Source organism: Malaya genurostris, chromosome 3, assembly GCF_030247185.1.
Source record: "Malaya genurostris strain Urasoe2022 chromosome 3, Malgen_1.1, whole genome shotgun sequence".
Classification (NCBI taxonomy): domain Eukaryota; kingdom Metazoa; phylum Arthropoda; class Insecta; order Diptera; family Culicidae; genus Malaya; species Malaya genurostris.
The window spans coordinates 64,114,662-64,128,200 of record NC_080572.1 but is presented as its reverse complement, the minus strand read 5'-3'; the positions used below and the strand labels follow the sequence as shown (position 1 = coordinate 64,128,200).

The window sequence follows — 13,539 nt, the reverse complement described above, 5'->3', positions numbered from 1 at the left end:
AAAAACTGTGCCATTTTTTAATTCTGTGCAAAAGGTTGAAAATATGTGAAACACAGATTAATCTGTGAACCTGGCATGCCTGCCTTCCAGTGCGGTGAACTGGTGAGCTGCGGTTTTTTTTAAAGAACTGTGAGCTATCAGCTCACTCTAAAGATTCGATTCACTGGAATAGCTCAGGAGCGAATTGCCCATCTCTACGCTCACTGCAAAAGTGAGTTACAAAAATGGTAGACGCGTGACGCCCTCCGTTTCTTAACCATTCATGGTTTCAACAAAGCCGTAGTGAAAATGAGTCACACGAATAGTATTCAGGATATTCTCATTGGAAAATAAATTGGATTAGGAATATATTTCTCTATAAGTATTGTAAAAGTTTGCTGCATTAACTTGTATATTTCGCTTCAGTACAAGGTTTCCTAGGTAAAAATAGGTAAAATGATGTATAACTTTTCCAGAAAAGAATAAACCTATGCATTACCTTCTACAAAATTAAGGGATTTTATATTTTCTACAATTATTCCAAACAAAGTATGTTAAAAAAATAACTTGGAACAAGTTATGATTAGAAAACTAGTTTTAAGGGGGTTGTCATAATTCAATAACTAAAACTAACTTTGAAAAGGCCTAAAAAAACGTTCCATCGAGATCCACTTAAATTTTTATTTATAGTATTGAGCATATCTTTTCCTATAAATCAGCTGCATAAAGTTGCATATTTCGCTGCGGAGTAAGGTTTTATTATAGATTAAAAAAAGGTAAAATGTATAACTTTGCCAGTAAACAACAAACCTATGCACTACCTTCAACAAAAATATGAGATTTTTTATTTTCTTCGATTATTCCAAACAAAGTATGCATAACGAAATAACTTGAAACGAGTTATGAATAAAAAACTGATTTTAAGGGGGTTGCCATAAAAAACGCTTTGTATATCTGAAACGGTGCGACCTAGACTTTTGACAAAGTAAATTATTTTCAATAGTTCGAAAACTTTGCAGAAGAAATTTTTTTTGTCAAAGTAGGCCATGAACAATTAGAGATAAAATCAAATTACGCGGTATATATTTGTAAATAATTTCCTATGCATTAAAATAACGGTTTGGCAGTTACTGATTAATGTCCACGTTTATATTGATTCGAACCACTGTGGGCCGCCGCGAAGTTCGTACCAAAATTGGAGCTGTTAGATTCTGTCCGTGACGACCCAAAATTGCTCTAGAGAGTCATAACTGATGACGAATCATGGGTTTTTGGCTATGACGTAGCACCTCAATCATCCCAATGTAAGCTGTCATCCAATCCATTTTTTAGGATATACGAAAATCGAAGACAAACTAAAACGCGCAATAGCCATCAAAAACTGACTGGATATTCGAAATGGCCGAAATTGTCAACATATTTAAGGGTTGGGAGTTCTAACATAACGCCACCACAAGATCAAAAATCGAACATATGTAGTCACTGAAAATTCAAAAAACCTCGATACTTTTTTAACAAACTACGTACTTCAAAGATACATATCCCATCTCCTGAACATATCCGAACGATTTGTAAATTTCTTTGATTTCGGGCCGTCGTTCTGCAGTCGTACTCGATAACACACAATCAGAAGGAGTTTCGTCGTAAAACCTTGTTCAAGCTTGATTTGCCACAATTCGTTTCGTTTCACTGAATCGTACATTGCTTTGAAATCTACTAACAAATAATGAACCCGCAAGTTGTATCTCCGGAGCTTGAGGATTTGTCACAAAGTGAACAGAACTCTAGAATGTACCATCTTAACTAATATGGCCAAAACTTTGAAGTACCTTTGTATACTTCGATAAATTGTAGAAAGCAGGTTTTTTTTCTATAACTTTTCCTTGTAGAATTCAAATTTAAAGTCGCTTGAACTTGAGTTTTTGCCCTTCCTATATATATCACTGTGAAAACCGTATTGTGAAACGAGACCTAGAGGGCCGAATGTCATATACCATTCGATTCAGCTCGACGAACTGAACCAAAATCTGTGTGTGTATGTGTGTGTGACAAATATCGTCACTCAATTTTCTCGGAGATAACTAAACCGATTTTTACAAACTTAGATTTAAATGAAAGGTCTTTTGGTTCCAAACAAAGTTACTAACGTCGGTCATTTTTCTTGAAGATTGCTGAACCGATGAACTGTTCTAATTTGTAGGTCATGTCAGTTCATGGCCATACGAACTGATTTTGGTTATACTGGACCCGCCATTTATCCCGTTTATACAAAGCTGCAGAATGTTTGGCGATTATTTTAAATTAGGCTTAAAACTGTTTCAGTTTGTAGTTCATATTTCATTATACCGGTAATGTGTAGTATTTTGATGAATCTTGCTGTAATATATGGGAGATAATGAATAATGTGAGAAAGGCATCATTACACCACTCGGTGGATTAAAACTTCACTCATCAATGAAAACAAAATTATATCTGTTAGAAATCTTCTCGAACTGTAATCTCATGCACTTTTGCATAGGGATAATAATGCCTGAGATAAATGTTACACCAAAACGATAGAAACGATAGCCTTTGCGCAGACAGATCTTTTGCATGGGGCTTTTGTTGGAATTGTATTTTAAAAGCATGCCGTTATTCAAGAGTCCTGTGTTTTCTCTGATTGCCCTCGATGCCTTTCGAAACAGTTTATGATTAGAAGGGCATATTCAGTAGTGTTCTAGTTCTAGATGCGTAATTTATGTCAGTTACAAAATTTAAATCTGAAATTTAAAACAAGGAAAAATGGCAGCCCCAGCAGTGTTTTACTCGTGTTTCAAATATACAAAAAATAGAACGGTATCGTAGACCAGTTTTAAATTTGACAGAAGAACTCGAATAAATAAAACTAGAACGGCTTGCTGGGGATACATTTGTTCCAGTTTCTGCTCTATTATAGATCTTCCAAATAGAATTTTTAGCTGCTAAATTTGCTCTAAGGGCGATGTCAGAGTGTTAGCGCATCGCATTCACTCTGACAGGCTCAAATGGAACTTGGTCGCACGTGCGTCTTGATGCTTCAGGTGACGTTTGCAATCTGACAGCAACACTACACTACGACACTAACTTCGATTCTACCGAACAGTAGTGTTGGATTTAACTTCTATCCGGGGAAATCGGTTTTGTCCTTCATGGGAAACACACGAAGAAACAGCCTAATTGAACAGAAGAACCGAACATGTTCAGCTGTTCTCGGGAGCTAGGTGCGGTAACTTTTTCTCAGTTTTTATTTCTTAGTTTTATTCGGATGTCATTTTGCCAATCTGAGACTAAAAACGCATCGTTATACGGTGTGTTCAAAACTAAATTATTATGTTACCTTCGATAAATATGTAACAAGTCTTTTTCAAGTCTTTAAATTGCACTAAAACTTTTACTATCGAAAAAGAAGAGCTTTCCAAACAATCGGCTGTCGAATCGAACGCTGAAGAAATTTAGCAGTACGCCAAAATATTAAGTGGGTCGAGCTCAACTCAAATCGAGCCGACCGTTGACACGCAGGGGGAGCCATAAGCACTTCTAAATGACGACAGAAAAAAGTCAAACTGTTGATATAGTTTACCAGATTACCAGAGATATTTCGAGTTTTGAGTCTTAATGTAAGTTTCTAATTTTGGCAGTGTAACATTGTCACGTTTTGCCTTTCTCATATGTAAAGGCTATACAATCACTATGCAAAGTAACTTTTGAACTTTTGTGTGTGTGCGCGTTTATGTGTGTTAGTGTATGTAACAATTTTGTGCACTCACTTTTCTCGAAGATGGCAAAACCGATTTCCACAAATTTGAATTTGAATAAAATTTCCGGAATTACAATGCGATTAGTGTAAAAATTGCAATTTCATGTGGTTTTTTAGAAAGAGTCTTGAAAAGAATAGTAATTTCCTTGAAATTGATCACAAAATGTCTTTATTTTGTAGATCTTGCTAGCAGATGACCATATAATCACAGACTAACAGACAGGACACTCAAATTGGATTCTTCAATCATTTTCACGGTCATTTCGAATATTCCTTCAGTTGGGACAGTACTCGCATTTGTCATCGAAAACATCCAGTCTGTCATTTAGACTGCGTTCATTTTTTTATTTACGAACAGAGTTGCCAGTCATACAAATGTCTGTAATGTACTGACTTGTATACGCCCATGCGGATTTTATGCAGGATACAGATTAAATAAACATTGTCAAAATCAAATAGAGAATTGTACTTACTTCTCATCCTCTAACGCAATACAAAATCAAAACCATGTTTTGTTACGATATTTACTTGCCTCTGTCCTGCTGCCACATAATTTCGGATGACAATTACTAATACAAGCAACAATAGCCTAGATGGCTACAAGTTCATTTTACGTCGGTCATGATAATGAACTTTTTAAACAGTCCGAACGAAAAACTAACTAAAAAGAATAAATATTTCACCTATGTAAAAAGCACAAACCAATAATCTGTTTCACGTACCTAAAAAATCATTTTACTAAACAACTTTAGGAAAAATAAAGTTTTGCCCTCAAACATCGCTAAAAAATTAAATATATTAACAACGTAATCCCATAATTAATTGCGACAATTCATTTTCAATTATTATACAAAGCCTAATGAAATCAGCTAATCTGTGTTGACAAACGGGGGAGAACCAACTAGTAAAAAACGTTCACATAACACAAGGGGTGTACCGATAGTAAATAATTCGCGCAGTTCAATATAGGTGGAGTTAGTGTCCCACGAAAATTTATTTTTATAAGAATTTACTCATAGTGTCATGCCTGTTAGTCTTTGATATAATTTCATCTTAGTTATACCGGTTCTCAGTTTCCTGACTCGGAAGTATCGGAAGTAGTACTCAAAACATTTAAAAAGAAATTCACTTCGACTGCTTAATGACGAGTAGGCTGATTTGCACAAACTTGGATTCATATAAAAGATTTTACAGTTATTTGAACATATTTCAGATTTTATCCAGATCCGACTCCCGGTTCTGGAGTTCTAAAGTGAAGAATGTTGAAAATTTGAAACCGTTATTCAAAGTAGCGAATCAAACCCCCGGCGAACGACCAAAAAGGTTATTAAAAAGGCGATTCAAAGAACGAAAAATCTCTTCGACACTGTGTTGAAAACTATTGCAATGCGCAGATTGTCCTAGGTATGATGGTCCCACACAAAATAGCCTAATAGTATCCGGATCCGACTTCCAATCCGGAATTATAGGGTGATGACTGCTTAAACTCTCAAACCGTTGTTCAGAGTGACGATGCGAAAAATGTAAAAAAAAGGCGGGTGGGTAATGTCAGAGACATAACTGGATGTCGTGAATACGAAAACAACTGACATGTTCCTTAACACTTCCGAATATCAACTAGTTGATCAATTGTATGAATTATGAAAGCATTCTCCTTTTCCACATTTTTCGCAAAAACAAAGAAGGCTTCACTTGATCTCGATTACTGTGAATTTCACAAAGTGAAAAGTGCACAAATCAAATCAAACATTTCCTTCGATTTGCGAGCAATAAATCCTAATAGTTCTTTAGAAAACTTTTAGAGCCATTAGAACGGCTGATTTTGTGTAATGCTCTCCACCGTTGTTTTTTCACCAATGCAAATGACTGGCAGCTGTGACGTAAGCGCTCTTGCCGAAAGCGAAACTAGCTTTGCAAACGATACAAATGTCGTTTTTCATTGATTCCACTCGCTCGGTGCCAGTGTTTTGCCCTGACAGTTGATCAATGAAACGGTTTTGTAAAGTTTGGTTTGCACGCTTGCTGCTCTGAAAAGAAAACGGGTGCAAAAATGCACGAAAAATGCACGAATCGAGCAAAACACTCCACGAGTGTTTTCAATGAAAAACGACAAAAATACATCTGCTCGCAGTGGTGATAGAATCCAAACTGATCCAATTTTTGTTAGGAGGTTTCTTTTATCGTGATTTCGTTTGTAACTTTTTGACTAATGGGCGGTCCTAACGGCTACAAAAATAGCCGCATACAGAATTTTAATTTCGATATTTGCATTTCATTGAAAGAAAATATCCGGATGCTGTACGGGATTAATTCCTGCCTTTCAGAAGGACCAAATTGTGGAACTCACTACGATATTAAACACTGTTCGGAACATTTTCTCGAACGATTTGTTGTACAGCAGCAGATATTTTGTTCTCTTCCTCAGAACGCGTTCTGATTGGCTGGTGTTGACATGGGTCAAATGAGACAGGTTTTTCAATAGTGTACTATTGAAATACTTCAATGCTTTTTCTTTACACGCTTAAGTTGAAAAATTTCGATTCTTTTGGTAGTTAGATTATATAAATCCTTTTACAGATCACTGAGCTATGAGCTTTCAAAATACGAGAAAGTCAAACGCGCCCATGAATTATCCTCTTTGATACTCGTTTATACCAAACATTTCAGAAAAGCTTAATTTTGAATTATTTGAGATTATGTCATACAACTGAATATTTTATCATAAAATTGTGACCATATTTCCGATGGCATGTAGCAAAAATTATGTTCATTCATTACATACAACAAGAGATATTCACGATCAAAAACTTATCACTCTCTCAGAGGGTAAATTTTAAAAAGGCACCCCATAGTAAAGTAAGTCGTATTCACGACAAAAATCTTTTAAATTCAACTCAACTCACAGTTTTGCGACCTCAGGTTTCGGAAATACAGATTGATAAGTACTCAAAATTATAATCCATCGTGTAGAACGACGATGCAAAAAACGCTAAAAATAATTCTGAATTTGACTCAATTTGTAAGCTATATTAATTCACCCGGTCACCGGAAAATTGTGGTCAAAAACACCAGAATGGAACTAATTTCGATATCTCGGATACGGCTTAATCAATTTTCACGAACTTAGATTTAAATTAACGGTCTTATGGTCCCCTTCGAAACTCCTGGAAGTTTCGGTTCTGGAACTATAGGATGATAAATGTTCATAATTTCAAACCGCCGCATGAAAATTTTTCAAAATTTGACTAAAACCTACTCCAATTCGTAGGTCATGTTAGTTGATAGCCATATGAACCAACTTCAACTATACCGGTTCCCGGTTCCAGAAGTACCTGAAATAGTGGAACTGACATCATTTGTTCAGCGATGGCTTAACCGATGATATTCATCGAATGATCTGTAATGCCATATGACATTAAATAATGAGTCATATCAATCAATCCCGAATGAAAACATCTTTCGAATAAAAACAGTTGCTTTTAACAGAAAAATTTGATTGACTTTTTAACATTTCTTTGTGTTCGTAAAAAAATTAAATCTCATGAATCATACGTTTTCTAATTCATAGATGGTAAAAGTCTCCTATCCACAAGCGCTCCGGCCACCACCAATATCCACGCGAATACGCTGCCGACTACCGGTAATCTATTAGTGTCAGCACCTACCTCACCAGCGAAAAAATCTGTCAGTCTTGCCGATAAGGTCAGCTTTAGCGATCGCAACCAACGTTTCCAGGCGGCCAACACTAACCGATTGGTGAGTACCTATATTCAGCTTAGAGCTTACTGTAAATAAGCAATTTCCCATGACTAAATCCAACAACTGCAATACCTACAATAGTTCAGTACACGATACACTAATTGCTAATTAGCTTTGATTAAATTCACATTTCTGCGACTGACCGAACACGTTCTGAACGTGAAGTGCATAGGATTAAGAACTTTTCATACCTTTCCGATCCGGTTTAGTGCCGGACGACAATATTCTTTCAAAAATGCCAATGGGTGTATTCTCACTTGTTAGGCACTGTTTCGTATCGGTACTGAGCCGGATAAGTGTGAATACACATATAAAACGTTCGGAAGAATATTGGTGTTCGTGCACTGCACCGAACCGGACCGCAAAAGTATGAACAGACCTTTATTCGGTATTGTGACGGATTGATTTTCCGTATAGCTCAGACGAAACCCAACTCTCATTCGTCATAGAAAATGCAAAACAGATTACAAAACCAACAAGCGATTTAACGCTTGATACATTATTAATAGAATCCTACTTGAAACCATGTGAATCACCGCATGATTTCCTCGCATCAAGTGTGCTAATACCGAACCCTTTCCCCGCTCTTCTTTCTTTCATCTCCAGAACAACTCCTTCCTCAAGCCCCCATCGCTATCCGATTCTGGTTTGAATGGCACTAAGACATACTCCGATTCCATCCCGGTTTCGCCGGCGCTCTCCTCTGTCTCGCAAACCTACAGCAGCAGTTTAAGTACCGGCGCCCCGGAGAATGTTACCAAGCGGACGATATTCGGTACCCTAAAAAACAAGCTTACGCTTTCGAGGAAGGCTAAATCGGTGGACAATCCGCAGTACAGTCCCACGCATCCGGGTCAAATTCATAGTGCATCGTCGACCCTTAGTCGCGGTTCCTCGATGGATCAGCGTAAGAAACCGTTTGGAACAATAGTTGATTGGTGGTTTTTGACTTTAACTTGATTATTCTCTATTCTCACATAGGGTCAAACATATTTCCAAACATCAAGAATCTTTCACGGAAGTCGTCGATTTCGGAGTCGTCAGCCTTATCCGGATTGTCAAATTCAAGTGGCCGAACTTATCTACACGAAGAGTCAACGCTGCTGTTAGAAACGCTAGAAAATAACATCTTACGCCACTACCTGGTCCCGATCGAAGTCGCACTCCGACAGAAAACGTGGAAGCGCAAGGGAATCAAGCTCCACGTGTACAACGATCACACCTTCGTAGCGAAACATATTAGAGGGTGAGTACCTACATGGAATCAGAAAAGTTAATGCATATTCAGGATTGTTCTAGTTCTAGATGCATAGTTTAGGTTAGTTTTGAAATTTGAATCAGGAAAATATAATAAGCAAAACTGGCAGCCCCAGCAGCGGTCTACTCGTGTTTCAAATATAGACCAAAATAGTACGGCACAGTAAAGCTGTTCGAATAAATAAAGAGGAGGATACGATTGTTCCAGTTTCAGTCCTATTATAGATCTCCCAACCCAAGTAGCAAATGTAACTTATAGAACTTTCAAGATGTTTTACAATTGATTTTGAAATGTTATTTATGCTAGATATGTTCAGAAAGGTTTTTAAATATTTTAAAATTGGTTGTGCAACTTATTACTGTTAAGTTTCATAATACTACCGAAAAAATCTCTGTAGAACAACTTTAAGTACATCTAAAACAATTGTGCAGTAAATCACCAACTTGTTAATGTTTCACTAGAAGCTCTACAAAAAATTTCACATCGTCATGTAAAACGGGTGTAACTATAACAATTGTGCAACTTATCAAAAACTTTCCAAACGGCTGTCATAATTGTAGCGGACACAATATGCGTCGAAATTGCTTTAAATCTCTTGTGGACGAAAAATTAGTGAAATGATTGATGCTCTTCGCAAGGCAAAAATGATTAGCCGAAGTGATAACCTTGCTGTAAAAAATATGTTTCTGCTGAGTCCGCATAGTTTGGGCTGCCTCATGAATTTTTAGCTCAGTTTTCTTTAGCTTTAGAAAAAATAACAATATAAAATACAAAACTTGCAAAAAAGTTGTGCAAGATTTATCTGTTTGAATTGAACGCAAAACTTGCAGATATGACATTATTATTATTAAAAGTTGCAGGAATACAGCATTACATACGCAATGAAAACAAAAATCAATCACATAGATTGTATTCGGTTTTCTTCTCGCGAAAAAAATAAGCAGACCTGACATCACTTTTCAAAGATATTGAACAAAAAGTTAATGTCATCATAGTTACTCCCATAGTTATATATTACCGCTTGTGCAACTTGTTTTTGCAACTCCAGCACACGGACTTACCAAAATAATACCTACAGTGCGTATCACAAAAGTCGGGTCCGCTAAGATGAATGACTATACTGTATTGTTGTTTAATTCAACTAGAAGATTGAGACTGATAAAAAAACAAAACGTGGAGCATTTCTTTTCGAAATATTAACATGTTAATGTTTCCTGTTATTTAGATAATATATGTCATTACGTTAGGTGAACCATTTTCTATTCAACTCACTGTTAGCATCGATGCCATATTGGAAAATATTCAAGCAAAATTCATTTCGAGATTTTTCAAGTTTAATTACACATTAGTTTGATCAAAATCGTCTGAAAATTTTATGAATGTTTGAATTCATGTGTTTTAAACACCATTCCGATGATTCTCATTAAAAATACTAGACTGTTATTTTCACAGTAATTGGTGCACAATCAGTAAAACACTTTAATTCAAAGGGGGGTTGAAAATTTCGGCCGTACGAATACATGTTTCACCATAAAAATGCAGTTCGTTGTCGACTTTTCAACTACAAAAACACAAAAGATCAATTCTACAAAATGTAAGATTATCATTTTTCATGTGCAGATTATTTTACAAGATCCATGTTTGTGTTAAGAGCAGTTGTTTTGAAAATCAAATGTGAAACTTATTCATTCGAAATTAAGTTTGCATGTTTTTGTAAACGTCATTCCATTTCTTGTTCACATTATGTAGTAGTTCTTACGAGTTTCACAATAGTTTTTTTGCTGATTTTATTACTGCCTTTGTGATGGGATCGAGGCATGCATTTCTATATCAGTAGCACAATCATTGTCAATAAATATTCGTAATAACGGATGAACTTGAAAGTATGTTGCACAACACAGAAAACTTGCGCTTTTTCCATAACACAACAGTTACCAGAATGGTCATATAAACTAACTTGATGAATTGCATAATCGGTAGAAAAATACAGGACAGCAACTTAACATGCTACTTGGGAAATAAAATCCCGGTGGGTAATGCTAGAGACATGACCGGATTGACGTGAATACGAATAACATTGACTCGCTGAAACTGAAGCTGTGCCTTTATAAAGCGCGACACCAACTCTGGCGAACGACAAATGCAGGTTAAATCTGGGGCTAAATAATAAAATATTATAATAATATCAAATATGATAACAGTAAACGAAAGTATAAGAAATAGGCTAAAGTGAACAGCTGCAATTCGCAACTTATCAGTTTGATAATACGGTGCCCAAACAACGACAGCGTACTCAAGGGTTGAGCGAACTAATGTGCTATACAACGATTCCAAGCAATATATATGTGCGGTGTCATTAGTATTCTTGATGCGACGAAATAGCTTATATTAATACTTGGGTCAAACCTAATATGGATTTTTTTAAAACAGCAAAAAATCGGAAATCACCTTTTTTGTAATACCTCAAAACATCAATTCCCAAATCCTGCAAGGAAATCCAGAAAGACGCCATCTTGAATTTGAAAATTGCTCAAAACATTACCTTTTGACATTTATTCGTCATACTAAAATACCATCAATTTTGTAGTAATGAAAATGGTAATGTTTAGTTACCATATGGTGTACCTTTCAAAGAACTTCGACAAACCGAAGTTATTTTTAACATCCACTCATCAAGCTAATTGAAGTGCTGGGATGTATGAATTTATAACCACACATAGTTAGTGTCTGTTTTACTAACGAACAAAACGTGTCGTAAGCCCACTGCACTCAATCACTGATAATATTCCGCATTTCTATGTGTCACTTTTGCACAATACGCTTTGTGCGATGATTCGTTCAATTCATGCGATTGAAACATTGCGAGCCTTTTTTTGGCACCGAGTTTCACCTTAATGTTCGTTCATACTAAACATCTTAGAAATCTTCACTTTTCCGTTATTTGTGGGAAAGACGCCCCATAGTAAAGCAAAACGTATTCACGTCAAAACTTCCAGTTGCTACGTTTATTATAAGCTTTTCCATATTCATATTTTATATCCACTCGTATGGTTACGGTGATAATAGTGATCTCATTTGACCAGAAGCCTCATAATTTGATTGATTACTCGGCCTACAGTTATTGGATTGAAATGTAATTGCAATAATAAAAACTACGCATAAATTAGTGTTGAAAATTTGCAATGCCTTTGTTAAAGTTACGCCGAAGCGAAGAATGATTGTCACTTCGCACAGAGTTAGAGGGAAAACTTTTTAATTCTAGTAGCTAGTTAAAAATCGGGCGGGAATGTTAACAGAGATACTGTCAATTGCAATTAAGACTATTTCTAATGTTCGCCTTTAACTAACTTTATTCACACAGGTTACTACGAATAACCTCTTCTTGTTACGACTTTCCAAATAATAAACTGTATGAATAAATCATTGCAAGCTTGAGTTTCGGTAGTAAAGTCTTACAAGCCAGTTGACGTATGTTCGAGTTCTGATCTGGAAGGATTCTTAGTGTTAGTAGATCTGTAGCCCCTGCCATACAATGATTCTGCACGCTATGAATCGGCTGCCAAGTGTGTTGGAACGGAAGGCCAAATTCCACAAAAGGAATATAATACTAAGGCTTTACTTTTTCACGCATTTACTTCCAGAACTCAAGATTGTTACGTTCTATTTATGCAGCCCATAGAGTTTCTTTGGGTGACTAATGGTTCTTCAACAATGTGCCTTTGCTTATATTTCCAGATCTGTTCTCTGTCACGTATGCAATCGCAGCATCACGCGCCGTCCCGGTAAACAAGGTTACGAATGCCGTGATTGCCTTATCCAGTGTCATAAACCGTGCCACGTACGAACTCCACAGGCCTGTCCGAATCCGAAAATTCTTTCAGTGCAACTGTAAGTTTTCCTTGTTAATGATGTACGACATTTCCGATAACGGTTTCCTTTGTTCAAATTTCGTCCGGAATTTTATTTTTAATTTAATCCCCAAAGATCGTCAATGCCCCTATTGAAAGAATAATGAGATGATTTCTAAGTAGAATTAATTCTCTAGTGCTTTGTTGATGAAATCTCATTTACCCAAGTAAGTTTCTGAGTGTGCGTGTTTCTATCGTAACGTCGTCCGATCGCTTATGTTTTGCATGAAACATTTAAATAATTAAAAAAATTAATTTGCCTTATAAGAACAAGTATCTAACTCAGGATTCCAAGTGTTCCTAATAATTATTGCGATGTATACTTCCTTTCATTTCAACTAAATTCTGTATTTTTAGGTTACAGTGGCCGTTTATGTAAGTGAACAGAGCAGATCGGATTCAAATGAGCATTTAAGGGAACACTAATTAACAGACATGAAGAGGAATATTCGGCACGAGATACAGAAATCCCGACTTATTTACCAGTGGATTTTTTGATATACTATTGACCATCAAATTTTTACCTAATATACAACGATTCATGTGGTTGGAAACTTAATCTGGCGAAGCTACAGCAAAGAAAGTGGAAAAAAATGAAATCGAACTGAACACTTTCAATCATCAGTTGAGTTCATTGATTTATTTCAGAGTTTAATAAGGTTATAACTGGTAGCTATAGTAGGTTGTGAGAACAATCCTAATTGTTGAGTATGCAAAATGATATTGCGCTCGAATGCGTAAATCTTAAAACGTTATACTTATGTAGTTCTGCTCTTCTATTATACTTAAATTTAATTCTAACACTAGAAAGCAGGTTATTCTGGTCCACTAAAATGCAAATATAACTTATTGTTCCGAAT

General features: G+C 36.1%; 1 protein-coding gene across 8 annotated transcripts in view; it reads left to right on the top strand.

Annotated features, from left to right (window-relative positions):
• Nucleotides 1-13,539, top strand: part of LOC131439578 (uncharacterized) — a 68,151-nt gene extending 54,612 nt beyond the window's left edge. For 7 of the 8 annotated variants that reach the window (XM_058610753.1, XM_058610756.1, XM_058610755.1 and 4 more), the window contains 6 exons: nucleotides 7,323-7,510; nucleotides 8,120-8,420; nucleotides 8,495-8,759; nucleotides 12,507-12,659; nucleotides 12,756-12,846; nucleotides 13,037-13,539. In XM_058610753.1, the coding sequence (XP_058466736.1) occupies nucleotides 7,323-7,510; nucleotides 8,120-8,420; nucleotides 8,495-8,759; nucleotides 12,507-12,659; nucleotides 12,756-12,783 (935 nt within the window). In that variant the 3' untranslated portion in view covers nucleotides 12,784-12,846; nucleotides 13,037-13,539. The remainder of the gene's footprint in view (nucleotides 1-7,322; nucleotides 7,511-8,119; nucleotides 8,421-8,494; nucleotides 8,760-12,506; nucleotides 12,660-12,755; nucleotides 12,847-13,036) is intronic. The other variant, XM_058610760.1, reaches the window with a different exon arrangement.